At 32.8% G+C, this 23,657-nt stretch overlaps 2 protein-coding genes across 8 annotated transcripts in view; one reads left to right on the top strand and one right to left on the bottom strand.

Annotated features, from left to right (window-relative positions):
* Nucleotides 1–23,657, top strand: part of LOC111056736 (probable aldehyde oxidase 2) — a 95,730-nt gene that overhangs the window by 31,465 nt on the left and 40,608 nt on the right. For all 7 annotated transcript variants that reach the window (XM_039420615.1, XM_039420618.1, XM_039420614.1 and 4 more), the window contains 5 exons: nt 5,446–5,548; nt 5,753–5,883; nt 6,965–7,093; nt 8,318–8,485; nt 11,436–11,598. In XM_039420615.1, the coding sequence (XP_039276549.1) occupies nt 5,446–5,548; nt 5,753–5,883; nt 6,965–7,093; nt 8,318–8,485; nt 11,436–11,598 (694 nt within the window). The remainder of the gene's footprint in view (nt 1–5,445; nt 5,549–5,752; nt 5,884–6,964; nt 7,094–8,317; nt 8,486–11,435; nt 11,599–23,657) is intronic.
* Nucleotides 14,157–23,072, bottom strand: LOC111056601. Its single transcript, XM_039420620.1, has 6 exons — nt 22,759–23,072; nt 20,280–20,299; nt 18,057–18,122; nt 17,253–17,274; nt 15,607–15,706; nt 14,157–14,411 (listed from the first exon to the last, which is right to left on the bottom strand). Exons 1-6 carry the CDS (start codon nt 22,860–22,862, stop codon nt 14,319–14,321), a joined length of 405 nt encoding a protein of 134 aa, XP_039276554.1. The 5' UTR covers nt 22,863–23,072; the 3' UTR covers nt 14,157–14,318.

Genomic DNA, 23,657 nt, shown 5'->3' with positions numbered 1-23,657 from the left:
CTTTAATCTCATATCAGTGAATGAGTTTGTAAATAGTAATTATAACACGCAACAAGCAACTAATAACTTATACCCCAACACATATAATATTTATAGTGGGGTGTATATTTATTCATTGAATTCAATTCAATTCAATGTATTCATTCTTTGCACATTTTACATAGTTTAAATACACAAAAATACAAAATAAATAAAGAGTACAAAAGAATGTGTAGCTCGCAAGACTTTCGTCTGTTCGCGAGCATGAGTAAGAGAATATAAAGATTGAGAAACGTAGAAAAGAAAAATATTTATAAAATAGAATATAATAAATGACTAAGAATAGCCTGATGGTAAAATAAATTTGAAATACAGAGTGAAATGAAGAACAGTTTTTTTTTACAATATAAGAGGGAAAACCTGAGAAAGAGAAGAAGCACAGTGAATGCACAAGTCAACTGGTGATGAGAAGAGGTGAGTGGAGAAACGTAAATTTAGAATTTGTTATAAGCTACTGCCTTTGATTACTGAAAACGTCAGGTGATGTTTTGATCCATGATAAGATTTCTTTTCTCTTATAGCAATTTTGATTGTCTGATATGAAGTCTTGTGGTATAATATTTACTAGTTTGTCACATCTATACGGAAATTGCATTCTACATACTGTTAGATTAGTTTCAGGTAAGTCAGATCTCCTGTAAGTTTGGCGCGTGTTATATGGAGTAATTCGGGTATTGAAAAGATTTTTGTTTTTTAATAAATATGGAAATTTTTCAAGTAGAGCTGTTTGATTGTAAGTATGTTAGATTCCTGGAAGAGAATTCTAGTAGGATACAGCCTTGGTTTGCTTAGTGCCACTTTTATTATATGTTTTTGAACATTGAAGATCTTGTTTATATGACATTCAGCAGTACCCCCCCATACCCTAATTCCATATTGCAACACAGATTGTGCGTAAGCAAAGTAGGCCATTCTAGTAATTTGTTGCATTTTCAACTGGCTCATTTTGTAAAATTTATTTGTTAGATACTTGACCTTGTGACATAGAGATTGGATCTGGGAATCCCATCTCAGATGACGGTCAACAATTATTCCCAGGTATTTAACGGTTTTAGAGTCCTCTAGTTTGGGACAGTCACAATCATTCAAACCTATTTTATTACATTTGATATTATGAATTTTCAAGTTTATTCGGTTTACAGGTTGAGTAGCAGCATTTGGTGTGAAGGTCATGAATGAAGATTTTTTATGATTCAGATTGTTTGACCATTTTGCAAGTCGAGATTCAGGAGGTCATTAATGTATAGTATGAATAAAATTGGTGAGAGTACAGTCCCCTGCGGTAAGCCGTAATCTAAAAGATTTTCAGTACTGGATTTATTTTCAATTGATAATATTTGAGAGCGACCTTCAAGGTAGCTTGTAAAAAGTTCAGGGGCAAACCTCGAATTCCAATTCTATTGAGCTTTTCCAACAGTTTGGTGTGTGGGACAGTATCGAATGCTTTTTTCAAGTCAATAAAAATTGCAATAGATTTTTTATTATTACTAAAATTTTCAGTTAAAGTTTTTACTAATAACGAAATAGCGTCTTCTGTGTTTTTTCCTTCTTGAAATCCAAACTGGTTAGGGTGAATCACCTTTCTCACAACCATGTATTGTACTAGCCGCTTTTCCATGGTCTTTGAAAATCCACTTAGCAAGCTTATTGGGCGGTAGTTATTGGGATCGTCAACATCTCCCGATTTATGTAAAGGTATGACTTTAGCCACCTTGAACTCCTCCGGAAAGAAACCTTCTTCAAAGCATTTATTAATTATAATTTTTAAAGGTTTAGCAATATAGTGGGCAATGATTTTTAGACAGCTATTATTTATGTTATTAATTCCTGGTGCTGAGCTGGATTTGAGGTCTTTAATTGTTTTGATAATTTCTTCCTCATTTGTCGGGAAAAGGAAAAAGGAATTTGGGAAACCTATTCGTGAAAAACGGGAATTTTGACCAGTTGGAGGAGGGATGTTTTTATTTTCTTTATTCAGTTCTTCTGCGAGTACTCTCCCGATAGACGAAAAATGTTTATTTAAAATTTCAGGATCAATATCAGTCTTTGAATTTTTCTTTTCTACATCAAGTATTTCATTTATGGTATTCCATGTCTTCCTGGAGTTACCTCTACTTTGCTCCAATTTATTTCTGTAATACCTAATCTTGGTTTCTTTCAGTAATTTGTTTAGGACGTTTCTATAGCGAGTGTAGCATTGTTTCATTTCGTTATTATGTGGTTGCTTCTGTAGTTTTTTGTGCATTTTATTTCTGGTTTGAATAGCTCTTATTAGTGCGGTGGTGATCCAGTTCTTTAGTGGTTTATTTCTGTGTGATCTTTATTTTGATAGTTGCATTTTCAATATGGGTTGAAAGTTTTTGTTCAAAAGAGTGTACTAGTGTATGGATGTTATTATTATTTATTACCTCCTCCCAATCTTCATTTTCAAGATTTGAAATTAATTTATTGAAAACAATTTTTTCAGTAATAGTGTTTGCTAAATTAGGCCTATCAGAACCACCGTCTGCGGTTTTAATATGGATACTGGTGCTGTAATGGTCAGTTATATCGGTCTTGAAAATAGCACCTATCAAATCTTCAGCTTTGAAGGAACTATTTTTGAAAAAGATATGATCAATGCACGATTCCGATTGATTTTGGACTCGAGTAGGTTTATTTATATAGGAGACGAAACCGTTTGAAGACAATATGTTGAAATAATCAATAGAAATAGCGGTAGTCTGTTTTAGATTGATATTGATATCACCAATTAGAATTATATTTTTATGTGCGAGCAGTCTTTCCAAAGTACTTTCCAAAGCATTCAAAAAAAGATTTGCTGATAGAGAGGGTGATCTGTATATTGCAATTAAATTGATCTCATTTTTAGTGATAGGATTTTTAATATTAAGTATCAATGAGTCTGATTCCATAATTTCAATGTTTAATTTGTTAAAAGACAGTTCATTACTGATGAAAACACAGATACCATTCTTTCTATTTCTCTTACCTGGCTGATTTATTGACGAGTAACCATTCAAAACATAGTTGAAAGGCTCGTCTTCGCTCATCCACGTCTCAGACAATACTATAATATTAAATTTTAAGGAACAGTTTTCATTGTGTAGGCGAATTCATCGAAATTCTTGTTTAGGCTTCGTATGTTCATGTGAAGAACACTCATTGAACTCCTCTCCACATCATTAACAAAATTAATTGGTAGGGGTGGAAGAATATTATCTAACTCAATTGTATTGTAGCATTCCTGTGCAGCTTCATTGTCAAAATTATCAATTATAACCATGAAAGGTTATTAAAAATTTAATTCAAGATTAAAAAGGAAAGAGAAAAAATAGACAAGAGCAAGTAGAAAAGATATAAGCTACTAATTTCTTTGAAAAACTATGTGATAAAAGAAAAATTAACGTTAAATGAAAATTTGTTAGTTTTTAATTTTAAAAGTTACTTAAATTAGGTATAGAGAAGAAGTGGTATAGGCACATTCAAGCCATGCCTCAAACGAAATTTTATCAGGTAAACTTGATCATCTTTCTGTACGGCATTTCTATATTTTGTTTACCTCGAAAAAGAAAGGATATTTAGTTGACTGAGATAGTAGGCTACTATCGATGAACGAAAATAAAAATAAGAATAAAAATAAAAACAAAGTGCTTAATGTAAGAGAGAGATACCGCCGTGAGCGAGAGGAGAAACTGCATCACTTTTGCTCTATTGCGAACTGTTACTACGATAAGAACAGAAGTAGATGAAGGAATCTTGCTGTATTTTTGAAAGAGAACTGTAACTAGAGAATTGGTGATCAGGGTCGACAATGCTACCCGGACTAGGCACTCCAATGATAAGATTGCTTGGAAGTTTTACCGAGGAACAAAATCATGAAAAGAACAAGAATCAAACATTGAATTGGCAAGTAAGCCGTTGCAGCCTAGAATGCAATTTATCATTTTTATATTTTATTTACTTATTTATATTCTTTTTACTAGTTAACACAGTCTCTCCGTTCACTCCAAGGCAATAATCCCCTCCAAAAATAACTAAGACCTATGAACATCTCATAAAAAATACATATGTACATTAATAAAGTGAAATAAAAATCGAATATAAAATAAAAGTCATCTTAATGACTTTATATGAATTATATTGTTTATGTTATTGTTATTCTTTATAGTGAATTATATTAGCCTATTAAGAAATTATTCAATGCATAAAACTTCATTGTTTTAATTGTTATAGTATTCTAATTTGTAATGTAATTGTTTTTGATGAATAAATTTTATTGATTGATTTGAAGAAAGATAGGAGAAAAACATTGCCGATCCTCTGTCTTGTCAATGCCTTCTATAAACGGGAGCTGATTAGCTGATTTATTCTCGTTTGAAATAATCAATTATATTTTATTAAACAAGAAATTATATTCAATAATTTCATAATGAATTTTCATAATTAAGATGAAATATTTTGTTAATTCTACATAGCTGAAAGACGATCTGGCAACAGAGCAAAGTGAGAATCAGATAGCATTATCCGCTTTGTTGAATGATAGACAAGGATAGCAATACCATTTCTAATCAAACATTGCCATTATAACGTGGACCTCACTTTAGCACACTGGGCCATTATCAGTGTATAAGATCACAAGGTCAATAGACGGAATTTCACTTGCCGCCACTAATAACCAGGTCTAGTGGACGCCACTATGGTCCCTGTGTGTAGGGGCTGGCTCTATGGACACAGAAATCAGGATTGAAAAAGTGAAACACAAAATATTTAATCAATTTAAATAAAAAAGTGTGCTTCACTGGATTTATTTCCATTTATCTTAATATGTGTGTGTATTTTCAAAGATTGAGTCACTGAGCTCAAAACTAATTTTGAGTTTTAGGCTCATATTACATTAGGCCAGTGGGTCGCCAGAGAGCAACCATTGGAGGCTATGCTTAAAGCCTCACTATAGCTCACAATATACCGAGTGTTTCAAAAAGAATGACCCAATTTTAAACAGTTATATTTTTTTTCAAATGATGCAAACAAAACTATTTTACATCAAATTACTCACAAAAGTATCAAGTTTATCATGATGTATTATAAGTATAAGAGCCTCCTTTTGAGGCTCGGATGAGATCTAGACGGTAGACAAATTCATCCCAGACTGTTTGCAAGATGTCATCTAGGACTGTAGCTACTACATCAGTTATCCTGGTTTTTAGCTCCTCAATATCAAGTGCTTATAATACATCATCATAAACTTGATACTCATGTGAGTAATTTGATGTAAAATTGGTTTGTGTGCATCATTTTTCAAAATAAATACAACTGTTCAATATTGGGTCATTCTTTTTGAAACACCCGGTATTCTTAGATCTTGGAATTCAGTATTTATATTTTAATCTATGTGTTTTGCAGATAGCATCATTGGCAGGAAATCTGAGCATCAAGCATGAGTATCAACAGTTCAGATCTGATGTGTTTGTTATTTTTGAAACCGTGGGAGCTACTGTGAAAATTGGTGAGCTCATTTAGAATGTTTTATAGATTGTTAAATAAATTTTATTGAATCAATGAATGTTCTATTTCGATTAATTTGAGAAAATCGTTGATATGTTTGTTAACAAGTTATCTATGTAATTATTTTGGATGATGATGGTAACGCATCTACATGAAATATTCTGAATCAAATTTTTTTCTAAAATTACTCAATCTATTTTCGCAGAGGAGAATGATGGGGCTTCAAGAATCGTATCTCTTCCTGAATATCTCAAAATCAATATGAATAAAAAACTTATTTCAAGTTTTTGTCTACCCACGTTAAATAGTGTTACAAACTACATCAAAACATACAAGGTAAAACTACAAGCTACAATTTGTATTATTGTTTTATTAATTTTAAAGGGTACTATAATTCTATTTTATAAGTAAAACTATTCTATTTCTTATAGAATCAATATATTGAGATTCACGTTCTAAAGTCAGCTTCTGATTAACATGTCATTACACGAAGCAGATAGCTTTATCCTTTCCTACCTTCACACCGTTGCCAAATCGCACAAAGAAATATAGTGAATTACCAGATATTCAATATCAATTGGAAAAATGATCTAAATTAATCAATCTATGAGACCATACTTTTCTTGATGAATATAATATATTTGAGATATAATTGATCATTATTCTATTAACAAGAATTAATAGTGGATCAGATATAGTGGGATAACTTTACTCACAGCTACTATAGAAAGCGATGGAAACAGAGAAGTGTCAACATTGCATTCCTATCATTGCAACTGACTATAGTTTCTTGAAAAGTTTGTATTTTTAAATTAATTTAATTCAATTTAGTAGTCTTTTGGAATTTGAAATTTTTGTTTTTGGATTGTAAGTTGAAGTGTAACTCGAAAATGTGAAAATGAGATGTAGCCTAGCTACATTTGGACTGTTATATAAATTATAATGAGAAACGTTTTGGGCTTTAGCTTGTGATACATTTCTAGAAGTTGTGTTCTTCATGCTTTTTTCGTAAGACACTACCGGTTTAGGCTAATTCTATGCAATTCTCAAGTGTGCCAGTAAATTAGGAACGCTATTATTATGAAGCTGAATTGATGTTTAATATTAATTTTAATTTAATTTTAATATCAACATACAGTATTAATTTTCCTCCATATTTTCTATTCTCCTGTTTCTCAATTTCAAATTTATTCGCTTTCCTTCGTTATATTATTTGTTAATTATAGATTTATTAAAACAGTATACAACATTTTATAGTTAACATGCATGATTTTTCAAATAGTGGATGTGCCAATAGTTTTAATTCAATGCCTTAAACAGTAAGTATAATGCTTTAAACATGATACTACTTGTCGCTTATTATAAAGCTGAAGATGATTTCTGGCAATTAATAATTATTTTATTGAATTTTTTATAGATTTCCAAGCGTACTCAAAACTCAATTTCGTACGTGAATGCTGGATTTCTGTTCCCAATTGATGGAGAATCAAAGACAAGGGTTATTGGAAGACCAGCGATAGTGTATGGAGGAATCAGCAAAACATTTGTAAGTAGCCTAGTTTTTTTGACAGTGGTTAATTCCACCTTATTTACAATGAACGAGGTTTGTAACTGAAGCTATTTTTCGAGAATCTCTCTTTCAAATTGCGTATCATCTCCTATGGATCAATAGAGATCTACGAACTCTATTCTAATACTACCTTATTTACAGTAATCGAGGTTCATAACTGAAGCTCTTTTACGAGAATCTCTCTTTCAGATTGCGTTTCATCTCCCATCAATCAATCAATAAGGCTCTACTCAAACTAGCGCGACTCTCGTTTGACTTTAGTCTATCGGACCTAATGACTTGAGTCGTATGTCATATTTTCACTAGGTCACTGATCACTTAAGAGTAACGACAACTTTTCATGTTGTAGATCATAACTTGTACCAGAGTTTACATCAGTCAGTCAGTCAGTCAGTCTGAGGATGCCAGTAAAAGATGTCTACTATTAAAGATGTTTAAGGTTTTAACCATCATTTTTTAATCACTACCGTATGTATTTGAATGGTTCCAAATTTTCTTAAATAACTCAATATTATCCGTTACAAGTTGCAATTGAGTGAAATATCTCTAATTAATTTATTAATTCAAGCCATCTAAATTCAAAATGTATAGTTTTAATGTTTATTTTGGACTAAAATTTTATAAAAATTGTACACGTGAAATTCTAACCTTATCTTGGACTTTGTCACTTATAAATTTGGAAGAAAAATAGCACAAGGACTACCTTATTATTTCATCTTTCAATGTTATTACATTAGAGTCATTTGCATTGTAAATAAATAAAGTAAAATAAAAAATAAATATTTGACTTGTGCCAATATTGTATTATTGTACAATGCATGACATGAATAAAATTGAAATTAAAATTTAATGACGAAATGGTCGTCACTCCTAGTAATTAAATCAGTGACAGTGAGTAAACTCCTATTTTTTAAGAAAAGTTTTTAAATAATACATAAATTAATTGATTGATCATGACACCAGACCTGAGCTAACCAGGTCACTTGGCATTTATTCATTTTTCAATCTAATAAAATGTAATTTGTAAATTAAATAGTATATAATGCTCTTCATACATTTCAATAGGGCAACTTGAAAGTTTTATTACACAGAATTACATGTACTAGTACCTTTTTTAAGTTTCCAGAGAGACGACTAGTGTCGAGTATTTTATTCCATTATCAAGTGTGAAAATAATGTAAAAATACTTTTATTTCGCAGATACACGCTACAAAAACTGAGAATTTCTTGATTGGGAGACGACTATTGGATAATGGCACGTTGCAAGAAGCACTCAAAATTCTAAGCGATGAATTGGAGCCGACAGTTGACGTATTGGATGCTAGTAGATCCTACAGGAAAGGCCTTGCACTTGCATTATTCTATAAGGTATTTTTCAGCTATAATACAGAGGCCACTTTTTTCTACCTTCGATTGGCCATAAATAAAACGAATAAGAGAATAGTTTTTTAATTGAAAGTTATTTACACTTATGATTATTCATGAACATAATATTGACGTGAAGGTTGAAGCATTTGTCATACCAGTGAAGAATCTTACAAAAACCCTTTTCATATCATGCTCCCACACAAATGAGTTTAAGGGTGGCCACTAACGATAGGATAAGAGTGTTTAACATGTCAGTACACACATGCTCGCCATGCATGTTGTATTACCAGCAAGATGCTTCGAACAAAAAACAGCTGTTTGACAGCAGCTTCTAACTTGAAACTAACAATACATAAACCACTGAAAAATTACAATTTTTTCCTGCAAGTTTTGCAACCTAGAGTCGCTTTTCGCATCCCCTCCGCCATCGCTCCTTATCATTCCATATTTTCCTTGGCCTACCCCGATTTTTTGCTGGTTTGGAGTTCATTCAAAGACTTGGTTTTCTCTCAATTAAATTACAAATTATTATTATAACCTTATCTAAATTTGGGAGAGGAATGGCACAAGGTTACCTTATTTTTTTCTCCCTATCATTTTAATGATGTACTTATTGTATGAATCAATAAAGAATAAAAGAATAAAGAATTCAACCTCAAATATAGCAGCGAACGAAAGTAAACAATAAATGAATGATACAAAAACCTAACCTCAAAAAATCATGTTCGAAGTCTTTCGCTGTGATGACACAACCATGTATGAAGACATTTATGTGTACACACTCACATATGTTTAACAAACTTGTTCTGTCGTTAGTGGCCACCCTAAGTGGGCAATGACGTTTTTTTGGAGCTCCTCATTAGTTTGGAAAACCTGTCCTCAACGTCATGTCTTGAGTTTGGCGAAAAGGTATGCTTAGCTATTGGTCAAGTCAGGTTTGTATGACGGATGATCGAAATTATCCCATTTGATGTGTCTTATATTATGTAATCGGATGTAGAAAAAGAATGACCCTCGTAAAAAATGATCCTCTTTTTGAACTGTCAGCATTCCTTATAAAATAACACCAACGCTTTCCATTCAACCAATGCTGACAGTTTAAAGTGGATCTTGTATCTCACCATAGATTTTCAAATTGTAGCTCTTTTAAGAATAATTGCTGTGTATTTCTATATTGAGATTGACCTTACACTGTCACCATCCGTTAAGAATAACTCCAATGTTCCGCATTCAACTTAATTATGACAGTTTGAAGTTAATCCCACTTTATAAGGCTTCTTTTCTGTCAACATTTATGAATCGCATTATTATTATTATTATTATTATTATTATTATTATTATTATTACTCCCTAAACCCCTGCTTTCCAGTAAATTTCGACTCTGCTGGGCAGAAAGAGAGTAGCATTGGTTCTTATGTAAGTTTTCACACATTGGTAAACTACGCATGTTTGAGAACACTGTCGTAAGAAGCAATGGTATTTTTTACTTTCCTTGCCCTATTACCATAGTTAAGGGAAGTATTGCTTTCCGAAAAAAATTAAGGTACCCCAAATTCTAAATTTCTATACGTTTCAAGGTCCCCTGAGTCCAAAAAAGTGGTTTTAGGATATTGGTCTGTATGTGTGTGTTTGTGTGTGTGTATGAATGTATGTGCGTCTGTGTACACGATATCTCATCTCCTAATTGACGAATGACTTGAAATTTGAAACTTAAGGTCCTTCCCCTATAAGGATCCGACATGAACAATTTCGAACAAATCCAATTCAAGATGGCGGCTAAAATGGCGAAAATGTTGTCAAAAACAGGGTTTTTTCGCGATTTTCTCAAAAACGGCTCCAACAATTTTGATAAAATTTATACCTGAAATAGTCATTGATAAGCTCAAGTGGAAAATATTGAGCATCAAAATCTCTACAATTAATGTTCACTTACATTTTCACCTAAAATTGGAAATAAGCTCGAAATTGGAGAAAATGTGTTTATTCAATAATGCAAACGGTTGGCAACTGTTGATTCTATTAAATCATTCACTATGAAGATATAGCAGACTTAGTGTGTCTCCAGCGTTATTGTCCTGTCACCAGCTGGCAGATCTTTGAATAGTAGACTTGAGATGCGCGTGTACACTAGCGTCAGGTGATAAATTTTCATAACGGCAAGGAAAGTTGTGTGAGTGCGCCACACCAGATTTTTCTGCTTCAAAAGAGAAAAAATTCTTGTAAGACTGTGAGCGCAATAGAGTTTTTATTGATTGAATGAAAACACGATGTTATTAATTAGAAATGCTGAAATCTTGTAATGTGATTCATATAATCATAGAGAAATGATAACGATACTGTGTCATTTTGTGATGATACTGTATCATTTGTGGTGATACTGTATCATTTATGGTGATACCATAGAGAAACGATAGGTAGCACAAGAATATATCCCATTGTATAGGGCGTTTATGTTCCAAATTTCACTGTTAACTCAAGCCGATAGTCCTAGTAGTTCTTTTTTGTGAAGCTATGTGACGCAGGTAGTCACACATACTGAGTCTTTCTTACACTCTCACACGACCAGAACAGTAATAGTAGACAGTAGCTGTCAGTAATCGGCTTGAGTTGGCAAAATATCGGCTTGAAATTTGGAACATAAACAACCAAATTATAAGAAGAACGAGCATCACATATGGTGCCATATGAAAATGGATATCTTCTTATGCTAACTTTTCTCTATGATATAATATAATATTATCTCACTGTAGATAACTTGTATTACATTGTCATTGTGGATATGTAGCCTAATATAGTCTGTCCACCCATTTTTGTAGTTTCCTAAGAACCCATTTTTTCTCTCACAATTAGAAGTATCATCAGCACTTACCTTTAGTACTGTATAGGCCTATTTATATTTACATATTACCTAATATTTATTTTACTTACCATAATATTTTTTCCATTGCAGTTCGTGCTTAGCCTATCGAAGAACTCGAAATCGGTGTATTTTAGTGGAGGAAGCCTGCTTGAACGGCCCCTATCCAGTGGCAGGGTCAAGTTTGAGACTAATAAGAAATTGGCGCCGATCACCGAGCCCATTCCGAAACTCGAGATTCAACAGCAGTGTTCAGGTGAGAGGCCACATATAGCATTAAACTTAAAAACGATTGGTTGAGGTAGGTTTTCATTTGGTTGTTTTAGTCTGTGACAAATTAGTCCAGTTTAATATAGACATAAAAAAAGAGCGTGTGCTTGCAATTCATGTGAGGACAATGTAGTTGGTGATGATGGTTGAAGCTGAAAATTGTGTGTTTTTCACAATACAAGGACCATCGTTGTCAGGTGTACTTGGAAATTATTATGAAACGAAAATCCAAATTAAATGCTGTAATTCACCCCGAAGACTTCTGCTACTGCAAATATTGACAACAGGGTAAACAGCTATATGGAAATTCGATGAGCGCTACTATTCAAAAATTATTTGTCAGCCTGGGAATCTGTATGAGATGGAGCACTCAACCTGGTATCAGTTTGTAGAGCACAAAATTACGCCCAAAGGAATTTTTAATTTTACATCTTAATGGTAACAATCGGAAGATATTGTTGATAAAAAACTAAAATTCATCAAAAATAGATTTTTTTTTAAATTTTACTTATTTTTGAAAAATCATAACTCATTACTCATTGAAGATAGAGAGTTGCGAATGATCTCATTCTATTCAGAATTTTGTAATCTAAAAAGGTTAGAGCGAATTTTTCTGTCCGATCACTGGATTTGGCGGAAAACTGGAAAATGAACCGAAAATACGAGGTTTTTGGACCAACCTGTATCTACACAATGAAATTTTGCATGAAAAATTGGTTCTGGACTTCTCTCATGTATCCAAACAATATATTAAAAAATCATAACTACAATATAAATTTCAAGCACCAATGTATTATAGTGACTGGACTAAATAATGTCGATTGCATTTGTTTTTATTATGTGTCCCAATGCTTCGTTCATTCTACGATTGATTTCTGCTACATCGTGATCCTGTTTTTGGGGTATACCATTTATTTCCAGTATGTTCGATCTTGAGTATTGCTTCATATCCTCGACGCGCTCCTTCAGCTATGATTTTTTCCAGAGGCTAGCTACTTCTGTTGAAAGCATATCGATGTTAATGAGACATGCGCTAATTTGCTTGTTTTGTTCATCGAACTTCTTATGTCGTTAATCGCCTGATGACGTGATTCAATTGATTTCCCAACTTCCTTTCAGTGATATTCTCCTTCATCGAATTCTGATTTCCTGCTATTACCTCTAGAATTCCAGCGAGTTATTGGAGAGTCACCTTCTTGTTCCCTGTTGCTGATTCACTAAGGCTCAACTCACACTCACGCGACTCAGGTCGAGAAGAGACTCGACTCTAGTCGAGAGCATGTGTATTCAAATGGTGACAGTCGCGGAGACTAGAATCGACTGGTCGGAGTGTCACCATTTGAGTGTCACCATCTGAGTGTCACACATGCTCTCAACTAGAGTCGAGTCTCTTCTCGACCTGAGTTGCGTAAGTGTGAGTTGAGCCTAACCATACTTTTGCGAGTGAAGAAGAACAGCTGCTACATCTCCAAATTTGTTTGTTTTTCTTCATATATAGTCCGCATCGTCCTTGGTCATTTTCACTTATCCTATATAATAATTCGCTTCACAGTCGACACATGAAATCAGCTCACCTAAATTCCGAATGGATTTAGAGCAAATAAGACGACATTTTAAATTATTTAAATAAATTATTCACTACAGCACGGTTCACTAGCACGAAATATTTTGTTACGGAACGTTTAAACTTTGCACAGCTGACGCAGCAACCGCTAATACGACCGCTTTCGACGAGCTCTCAATCATAACTAGTATTTTCCAAAACTTCATAACTTTTAAACGGTTTAAGATATCGATGTGTGGTTTTCCTTTTCCCCATTCATTTTCTCTTGCAATTCTGTATAGGAGTCATGTATCATATCACAACCTACCCATTTAAAGAAATGGAGTTGGATTGAAATGACCTTTCCAAGATGTCGGACAAACAGTTTGGAGCGACAGAAGAGTAGTTTTTTTAGTATAAGATCTCCAATCTGACCTATCATTCAATTTCCTCTGTAAAAGGAATTTTAAATTGTTTTTAATAATTTTCACCAACTCTGTATGTATTTGTACAGAAATAGTGAGATGATATAGCATCATCTGTTGAAAAGCGAAATACGCGTGTTCATGGCGCATACGTCTGTACGCACCTTAAAGTCTACAATCATCTTGGAGCCGGTTTCAGAGCACGGGATTTAGCTAAGTTTAAACAGCTGGAGTCAAAAAATTGACAATCCGAAGCGGGACATAGTAGTAGTCATTGTCATAATCATGTTTGAATTAAATTTTAAAAAAATAGAAAATTGAACACAAATTAAAATTAAGAGAAAATAGTGTAAAGTTTCAGCTATTTTGAATTATTCAGGAATGTTTAATTTCGTCAAGGAAAATCGTTTCCAATTATAGAAATGAGAAAATGAAAACTGCTACTACTGTCATAAAAACTGCGACTACGCCCCGTTTCGGAAAGCCAACTTTCTGACTCCAGCTGTTTAAAGTCTAGAACTTAGCTAAATCCCGAGCTTGAAAACCGTCCCTAAGACTCCACTTCAAATGGAAATAAGTTGATTGGATGCTATTTATTGAATAATTTGAAGTTTACAAACATCTTTAGACACTACCTTTGAATTGACAAGTTTCAAATGTATAATTTTGTGAGAGTTCTTTTCGAATGTTGAAAATGGAAGTTTTCTCAACGATTATGTGATGAAACTTGATATGAAATCAGTTTGATGCGTCGGAATCAATGTTTCCTTTTCTCCTTTTCTTCTTATTTTTCACAACTTTCTTTGTATTGGTTTCAGGTGCTTTCTCTTTCTGAAAAATTGATGAGTGTGATACAATAAACCAGTATTGAAATAGTATATTATACTATGTCACAAGTATATAATATACTAATATTGAAATAGTATATATTATGTCACAAGGCTGGCATTATGAGTTCATAGGACAAGTATGATATGAGACAAGTCGAGGCTGTGATATAATGTTTTTTAGAGTTCTGTAGCAGACATTCTCGACCAAGTCACATACGGTATTGCTGGATTCCCACATATTAGTGATAATAAACCATGGTGTAGGACATTTATGTTTCAAATTTCAAGCCGATTTGTTGTTAACACAATTTTATTACTGTCGACTACTATCTATTACTACTGTTTTGGCCGGGTGAGAGTGTTAAGGTGCGTACAGATATACGCGCCTCCAACACGCTCTGCACTCGCTCCGCAATCGCTCCACGCACGCCCCGCACTCGCTCCGCAATCGCTCCGATCATGAACGTTACGCGAGATGTTACACGCTCTTCTCGTGTTCCACTCTTGCTCCCCGGTCGATCATCAATCGATCTGCTCGAGTGACGTTCGATTACGGAGCAGAGCGACAGTCTGTACGCACCTTAAGAACGGTACAGTATGAGAGACTACCAGCATCACATGGCTACACGAAAAGTAACTACTATGACTATCGGCTTGAATTAACAGTAAAATTTGGAACATAAACATAGGGACATATCCCCATGATATATTTGCAAATGTGTAAACAACAACAAAAAAACTACAAGACTACAACGAAAAAAAATATATTAAGAATAACAACACTGAAAAAATGGATTTATACCATCATGATCATGACAAAGTTGAGAATTTCATGAGGTGTCTTGAAACCGAATGATTTTTAATTTTTTGAATGAATATGAAATAATATGGGGAGGGAATAATATTAACTTCTAATGTTTAACAACAGTTTCTCTTTCCTGGAGATATCTTGGAGGAATTGATTCCAATTGAATCTAGTCATAGACAAGAATCAAGACAAGGTTTATATCTATGATCGAATACAAATATTAGATGGACGGGAATTATTTAATCTAAACATATTCGATTCTTTATATGAATACTGTAGATGAAATTGTAAACTGTATTGATATTATATTTATTTCTATTAATTTAAGAATAGATTTCAATTTCAATAATTATAAACTTTTTATTATATATTTCAATAATAATCTCACCGTTCCTATCCATTGACACATGCCACAAGATTTTGGTTCAGATTTACTGGAGGCCAATGATCGTGCTGACACCCCTGAAGCGGCAGCAATACTGTCGTAGCTAAGAAATATTAAAAATTTTCTCATAATTATGTGGAAATACAATTATGCATGCAGGCCTACATAATGCTCCCTGACTGTCGTAGCTAAGAAATATTCAACCTTTTCTCGTGGAATTCCAGTCACCACGGTATTCACGGTAACAAACAAAAATTATCCTCAGAAAAACGTCAAATTTCTCTCAGTTCTCCCTAATATGCCATTAGATTTTTTCAGAGAAAGCTATCATAGATCACGTGAATAGAATTCTATAAAACTAGTATTGGAATTCATATTATATGTAGTGGCATAGCCACCTCTAATACAAGGCCCTGGCCAACGATATTGCAACGCCGCAGTGTAGGCCTAGCATCTAAACATGATTGGTGGAAAAGATTTAAAAGAATACTAGCTGATCTTTTTCACCAATCATGTATTATAGATTTTAGGCCTACACTGGGACCTTGCAATATTGTAGACCAGGGCCTTTTATAGGAGGTGGCTATGGCAGTGGCTATTGGAGTATTTCACAACTTAAAATCACTTGATAATTACTAAAAAAAATAAAGACAAGTTAACTCAATAGTTTGGACTCAATGACGTTTTAACCATATTGTGTTGAGTATGTTCATCTCAAAATGTCAACTACAAAAACTTGTTATTGTTTCCAATAAGAAATCTATTTAAAATAAAATTGAAATCAGAGTATAAAGCTGGATTCTCAAATACTACATTAGTATCAGTGTGAGTGACACAGTGAAAATATAATTCTCATGGGTTCTAATTGGACTATTCCCACCTAGCTAGACCGAGCAAGTATGAATAGTCCAATTAAAACTTATGGGAATGATATTATTCCTACTGTACCGGACACGTTTACTGATAATGATATGTGGGAATCCATTCACGAGGCCTGATACCTGATAATGAAAATGGCAGAAGAGGGAAAGGGAAATTTGCATTCTTGAAGAACGATTTCTGTTCGACATGTAGTTGAAGAATGTCATATGGTTGGATGGCAAATATTTTTGAAACATTAAGCATCAATATAATTTCTAAAGCTAACGTATTTATTGGGAACTGAATGTTAACTAATCCTTCTTCTATAAGGTACTTTGAGTTACTCATCTAAAATTTCAACAGTTAATATCTCAAATCTATTCTTTGCATAGGCATTCATTTTTTACAATTATCTAGAAATGTTAATGCCTCAAATCTGCACAGTGAATACCTTTAATATAAACATCTTTCTCCTACAATTATTGTATAGAAACTTCTGCTTTACTTTCGGACCTTCTTAATCAAGTGCGAAAATGTAGAATGTCATTTTCTTCAGAAGATTATAGTTTTCTACAGTTTTACTACTTCATTAGAGGCTACCACTTGGTCTAGTTACACATACATTGATTTTTTCCCTTTCTTATGAATACTACCAAAGTGTGTCTTCAGACATCATGTTTGCCTAGTTATGTACAATCTAATAGAATTTATAACGACGACAAGAAATCGGACGTCCAAAAATTTTAATGAATTCTAAGTGAGTATGATATTGTTGCCGAAACACTTACTCTGGCGTATCGTCCACAGTGGCTGAAAAATCGAAAATTCAATAAATAACATAATATTTGGTTGGAGATAAAGTTGATAGATGAATTTTCAAATGAGCTGGCTAATATAATGATATAAGAATTCAAACTGCAGAAATGAGGCTTCTAAGGAGTGTAATTTGGCTGCACTAGAGTTGATAGAATCAGAAATACTGATATAAGACAGGTTTTATCGGTTGCTCCTCTGTATAAAAGAATTATTCAAAATAGACACAACTGGTGCAGTCATTTGGATAGAATGTCACCTGGAAGAATGCCCGTTGTAGTCCAAAACTATAGACCTACAGGAAAAAGAGATGTAGGGAGGCCAAGAAAGAGATGGGTACCAGAACAGGTTAATTAATAAACCTATTACCTGAAGTGAAGATGAATATAATGATAAAATGATGATAATATATTTTAACTGACAGCAATTCTGGTGTTTATTATATTTAGTTACAATCTGACAGATCTTTCGAGCAATCTGTTCAGAGCAATTTGTTCGATCTGTTTCATACATGCAGTAGAGCCTCGATTATCAGTCCCCTATGGAACCGGAACACTTGAAGAGTCTCAATTATTAAGAGGCTGAAGTAGGAGCAGAAAGTGAACAAGAAAGAAATATCAAAAGAAGAAGGAGAGAAGTAGGAGGATGAGGAGGAGGAAGAGGAGAAGAAGAAGATGGCAGCAATGCCATCCCTATAATATTTCCACTGACTCTATAATGAGGATTTTACTAGAGAAGTAGGAGTAGGCTATAGGTGAAGATAAAAAGAGAAAACTCACGTTTCAATCCATTCAGAGACTCCAGGCACCGGTAATACAGAGTTAGCAGCGGTTTTTGTTTATTACCTGTAATCATAAAGTTAATAATATAGGTGTAAACAATAAATATACTCTTGTAATAACTCATTAGTATTATTAGTATTACTGTATTGTATTCCAACCAATACAACACCACCAATTTAGTTCTTACATGATTTTGTTAGACTGGCCACTATCGGTTAAACATGCATGCACATACACAGTCGATAGTAAAATAATGGTGTAACAACCGAAACCGGTATCTCGATTTTTAATGAATCTCCGAACAATTCATTTTACTTCAACTGTTATTCTAGGACTTGAGCTATTAGGAATATGAGCGATACTTGATGACGACTGTGTTCTTTAGTTGTAGACAATTATATGATCCCCTTGATTGATTGATTGATTCTTTATCACAAATGACAATGTATTGCATATCCCATTGCATACTAACACTACATTATAATAGAAACAGATGAAAATTTAACGTATTCAGAACAGATAATAGAAATGTAGATGAGTAGATAACATCTAGAAACAAAGAGTAGAACCTATTTATTAAATAATACAGAATAGAAATAAGAATTCTCTTGATTGATATACAGTAGACCTACGGTACCAGTGTTCATAAATAAAACTCTTCTACCTTAAGTAAATCATTGTTACTAGGAGGCTATCAAGAGGAACATATAATAATTGTCTACGACTAAAGAACACAATTGTCATCAAGTATCGCTCATATTCCTATCAGCTCAAGTCTGAATCACAGATTTTCGTATTTGGTATTTTTTATTTATTTATTCGTTTATTCACTTACAGAAAATATGTAGAAGAAATTTTTAGGATAATAGAGAAGTTAAATTAAATGTGTTGAAGCTATCAATTAAATCTTTTGCAGCTATCCTAGTTCTATATCAGTGGTAAAAATGTATCAAAAACAATATGATACAAATTTGTTTGTGATATTTGTAGTGGAAATGCTATTCGATTGATCTACAGTAACTATATTACCCACAGTATGGCCATTGACTGTCACGCTTCTGATTGGTTAGCCGGTCACATGGTACAAAATTCGCCATTAAGATTCCAAACAAACTTTTAAGTCCTATCTTATAGCATTAGAAATTTGGAACTTATCACTTCTTTTACCGATTGTAAACATATTTTGAACTCACGATGAGTTTGATATATCATTTTCGAAGGGAAATTGATTAGACTTAAATATAGGCAATAAAGAAAATTTTAAAAACACTAATAAAGCTTGAAACACTAATTTTCCTTCCTTCGGACTCATCGCAGACCACTTCTAGTGCTTTCGCGGACAACTTATTGGGAACCAGTGATCTAGATAAATATGCAGAAAGATAAATTTTAATTTCATTGTATTTCCTCATCCAATTTATTGGATCGAACTTCAAATAATTCAATTTCAAAATACTTTTTGCGGCTCAATTAAATATAACATTTTATGAAATTTTTAACCGTGATTAAGTGCTGATTAAGTAAATCTTGACTTCTATTATTGATTCTCTTCAGTACTGAGTACCCTACCCATAACATGTTCAATAATTGGTCAATAGTCATTGATATAATATGGATTTAGAGTTGCATTACCACGAGCTTAAAATTTGAAATATCACTAAATGTTAATAATCATGGTTATGTTAATAATAATGGGCTATGTGTTTTCTTTTTCAATTCCTTACATGTTAATTAAAATCATTAAGTAGAACTATTGGCTTTTCCACAGTTTATATCCAATGTTGGGTTTACAATATTTTCGTCAGACTTATTGGCTGTCAACTAATAAAACAAAATATTTGAATGTTATGGAATCTATTGTGATGAGAATTCCATCATATTTCTACAAATAGATATGAGAACTTCATTATTTTTTGTCAATGGAACAAAATTTATTACAATATCATAACATATTTCAAAAGTTTTTTGGAGATTCAGCTTTCAGGTTACGTTACCCACCTTTCATTTTTACTCGCTATTATCTAAGAATCACTATTTCAAGTTCCAAAACTATATTGGGAATATAGAAAAAACAGTAAAGAAATTATATCGAAGTTAATAATCACAAAAATATGCTTTAATAAGTAAAGGCAAGCTATTTTACTTATCGCCTATAAGGAAATTGTGGAAATTGATGTGTATATTCAATAATATTATAAGAATATAAAGAATTGAACTCACCACTTTTACAGGTCGACCCCCTGAAAAATGAAGAAATTATTATTTTATCTTTTCCATATTGTACATTATCTACTGTCAGAAATAGAAATTATTGAACTCTTGGGAAGGCACAACAGGCAAGCTTAAACCTAAAACTATTTATAAAAATTATTATTTATACAACATAAAAAATCTATCTATATATCTATATTTAGAACATTCCAAATCTTGGTTTCGTCTCACAATTCTGAACAATAATGTTAACATTCAAAGCATAGATACAAAATTTTAATAGATTACTAATGAAAGCACATGTATATTCATTATGCCATTTTCATTACTACAATAAGAATGTTTTGAGAAGTAGTAGAAGAAAAATACTGTTTTTTGGACAGCCGGGACCGACAGTCCACGTGTCCAAACAAACACGGGTGGCCTTTGGCAAAAATATCTTGACTTGAGAAGATTTGAACCCGTGGCCTCTCATTTATAATGCCAGCATTTTTAGTCAGGACACGTTATAATGGCAGTGGAAAAAGATAGAACAGCGTTGCCGATTCTCTGCCCTGCCATTGTCTTCCATAGAGGATCGCTGATGTAATGCATTATTTACTGAATTATGTATTAACTGTTCATTCTTGTTTGAAATAATCAATATTATATTCTATTTGTCAAGAAAATAATTTTAAATTGAGATTAAGGCCCGGTTGCACAACAGTCGGTTAAATTTTTACCGTGATTAATTCCACGAGAACCAATCAGAGATAGCGTTTTTGAAAAGATGGCTTCTCCTCTGATTGGTTCTCGTGGAATTAATCACGGTTAAAATTTAACCGGCACTAAATACTTTGTAAATTAATCATATTTCTAAATTGTTGAAAAACGATCTGGCAACGTTTCGGAGCTAAAAAAGGATAGGGCTATCTGCTTTGTCGAATTATAATCAATGATAGCAACACCAAAGAATGTTAATCAAATACTGCCGGGTAAATACTAATACGGGTTTAACGTGACCTCACTAAAGGAAGATGATATAAAGATGATACAAGGATAATAGTCAAAGATATCAACACCAATGTTGATGAAATACTTTCATTATAACGTGGACCTCACTATAGTAAGATTATGCAAAGATTATACAAATATGATAAGATGATGGTACAAGGATAATAGACAAAGATAGCAACACCAATTTTAATATAATATGTTAATAAAGTACTGCCTTTATAACGCAGCCATCACTATAATCCACTTGAATATGGCCACTCTCACTTCAATTAATTAATTTCAATTTTTTGTTTCCTTCTTCATAATTGTAACCCTTTTGTCCACAATTATAATATTGTTTCCTGAGATCCTGTAAGGCATAGCTGGGTTATCCCTGGGAGCAACATCATATTCATACCAAAACCAAAAGTAAGATTTTTCTTCATCACCATAATTATATTTTGAAATACCTTTATTATTAATACCTTTATTAGATAGTTGTATCCCTGATTGTCATATCCATTTGAATTTGAATTAATTTAATTTATCTTATTTGTCATACGCTAAATAAATAAATAAATTTATTGACCGAACGAAGTGAGGTCTAAGATTTAAGTCGACGGTTTGGCATTTCTCTTAATGTTTAAATGTTTATATATGTTTATATATTTATATGTTGCGCATTTACGGCGAAACGCGGTAATTGATTTTCATGATATTTGACAGGTATGTTCCTTTTTTAATTGCGCGTCGACGTATATACAAGGTTTTTGAAAATTTTGCATTTCAAGGATAATATAAAAGGAAAAAGGAGCCTCCTTTATACGCCAATATTAGAGTAAAAATCAGACTATAGAATTATTCATCATAAATCAGCTGACAAGTGATTACACAGATGTGTGGAGAAGCCAGTCTATTACTGTATTTGTATAAGGTCTATAGTTTCAATCAAAGACATTAAAGAGGTATGCATCTTTAAGCTGGGTTTACACCAAAGTTATCAACAAAATGGTTATAACTTAATCCTTATAGATTCTATTAGATTGAACGGAAGTTGACAAACACATAATATATGTTCATCATGTGTATGATAAGTTATGTTCAATCTAATATAATCTAAAAGGATTGAGTTATTAACATTTTTTAAATAAATTTGGTCTAATCGCAGCTTTAAGGTCTTTGGTTTCAATATTTTGTTTTGCAGTCATGGTATTATTATGCGTGCCCATCAGTATCAATATTCTCACATTCGAAAAAACTAATTTAATAGGTGAATAAAAATAAACAAATGAACTAAATAATGCTGGAGAAATTATAATATTATTGATTCTAAAAAATTAATTTTCATCAGATAGAAAGATCATCACGGAACTGGATGAATTATATCATATGAAATACAACTTCAAACGTGAACTGAGTTTGTTAACATTTAAAACAGTTGACATCTGGTACTTGTGGATGAGAATACTGCGTGAGGTCTACTGTTCACAGAACTATTCAATGCATTACTCACGATCGACAGCAGAGACATGCCAGCAAAGGTAAACAGCACACCAAATAGAGCAGATAGAGCAGGTAGAGCAGCAAACAGCCCAGGAGTGGTACCAACAGTGGCATTAGGAAATAGGAGAGTCGTAAGGTTGGCAGATTGGTCCGGTTGAAAGTTGGTATACTGACGGAACGATTGAAATTTGGTAACCAGCTCTTGATTGATTTTGAATCATCATTCTTGGGTGGCTTGGAATTGGAGAATTTAATTATTTTATCGTCGGAGTGTTGAGTGGGTGTTTGGTTTATCACATAGTCTCGTTTGCTACCTGATGGGGCCAAACCTGAAAAAATTGATCATTTTTATAATCAATAAAAATTTTGATTGTGTTTTGTTTTTGATTGTTGTGTTTTTCTCTGGTTCTAAATTTTGTAAAATTACTCAGAAATTTTCCAATTAATGGTAATTTGAGTGTGATATTTTTGTTTTTTATTCTGTTTTCAACCGTCAAAATTTAAAAATCTTTATTTTTGTTGTTTTTGAGTAAAAATGGACTAAATTTTAGTAAAGTGAAATCATAACCCTATTTTGGACTTTTAAAATGTTATCTAAATTTGGGAGAGAAATAGTACAAGGATTATCCTTAGTTTTTCTCTCCCAATCAGTGCTTCTTTGTGAAAAATATAAATAAATAAAATAAATATCCAGCCCTAGAAAGACAACAGGGTCACTTATATGGTCATCAAACTTGAATCACTTTTATAATAACCTTTTTCATTATACTTCGATTATCTGTTCACACTACTGGAAACAAAATTTGAGGAAGAAATAAATTTAACTACTCTTAATAATTATGACGCCATAGACTTCACCAATATCGAGCATAAAAAATTATGACATTCTGACTTGTTGACTCAAATAGC

Source organism: Nilaparvata lugens, chromosome 2 (assembly GCF_014356525.2).
Source record: "Nilaparvata lugens isolate BPH chromosome 2, ASM1435652v1, whole genome shotgun sequence".
Taxonomy (NCBI): Eukaryota; Metazoa; Arthropoda; class Insecta; order Hemiptera; family Delphacidae; genus Nilaparvata; species Nilaparvata lugens.
This window is presented reverse-complemented; position numbering and strand designations above follow the sequence as displayed.

Bases quoted from the DNA above. Each gene is read 5' to 3' on its own strand.
- LOC111056601 (XM_039420620.1), bottom strand. From the start codon at position 22,862: ATGCCACTGTTGGTACCACTCCTGGGCTGTTTGCTGCTCTACCTGCTC. The intron at 17,275-18,056 runs GTGAGTTTTCTC...TCGATTTTTCAG, and splicing joins GTCTCTGAATGGATTGAAAC to CCACTGTGGACGATACGCCA. The intron at 15,707-17,252 runs GTAAGTGTTTCG...AATATTTCTTAG, and splicing joins ACTGTGGACGATACGCCAGA to CTACGACAGTATTGCTGCCG.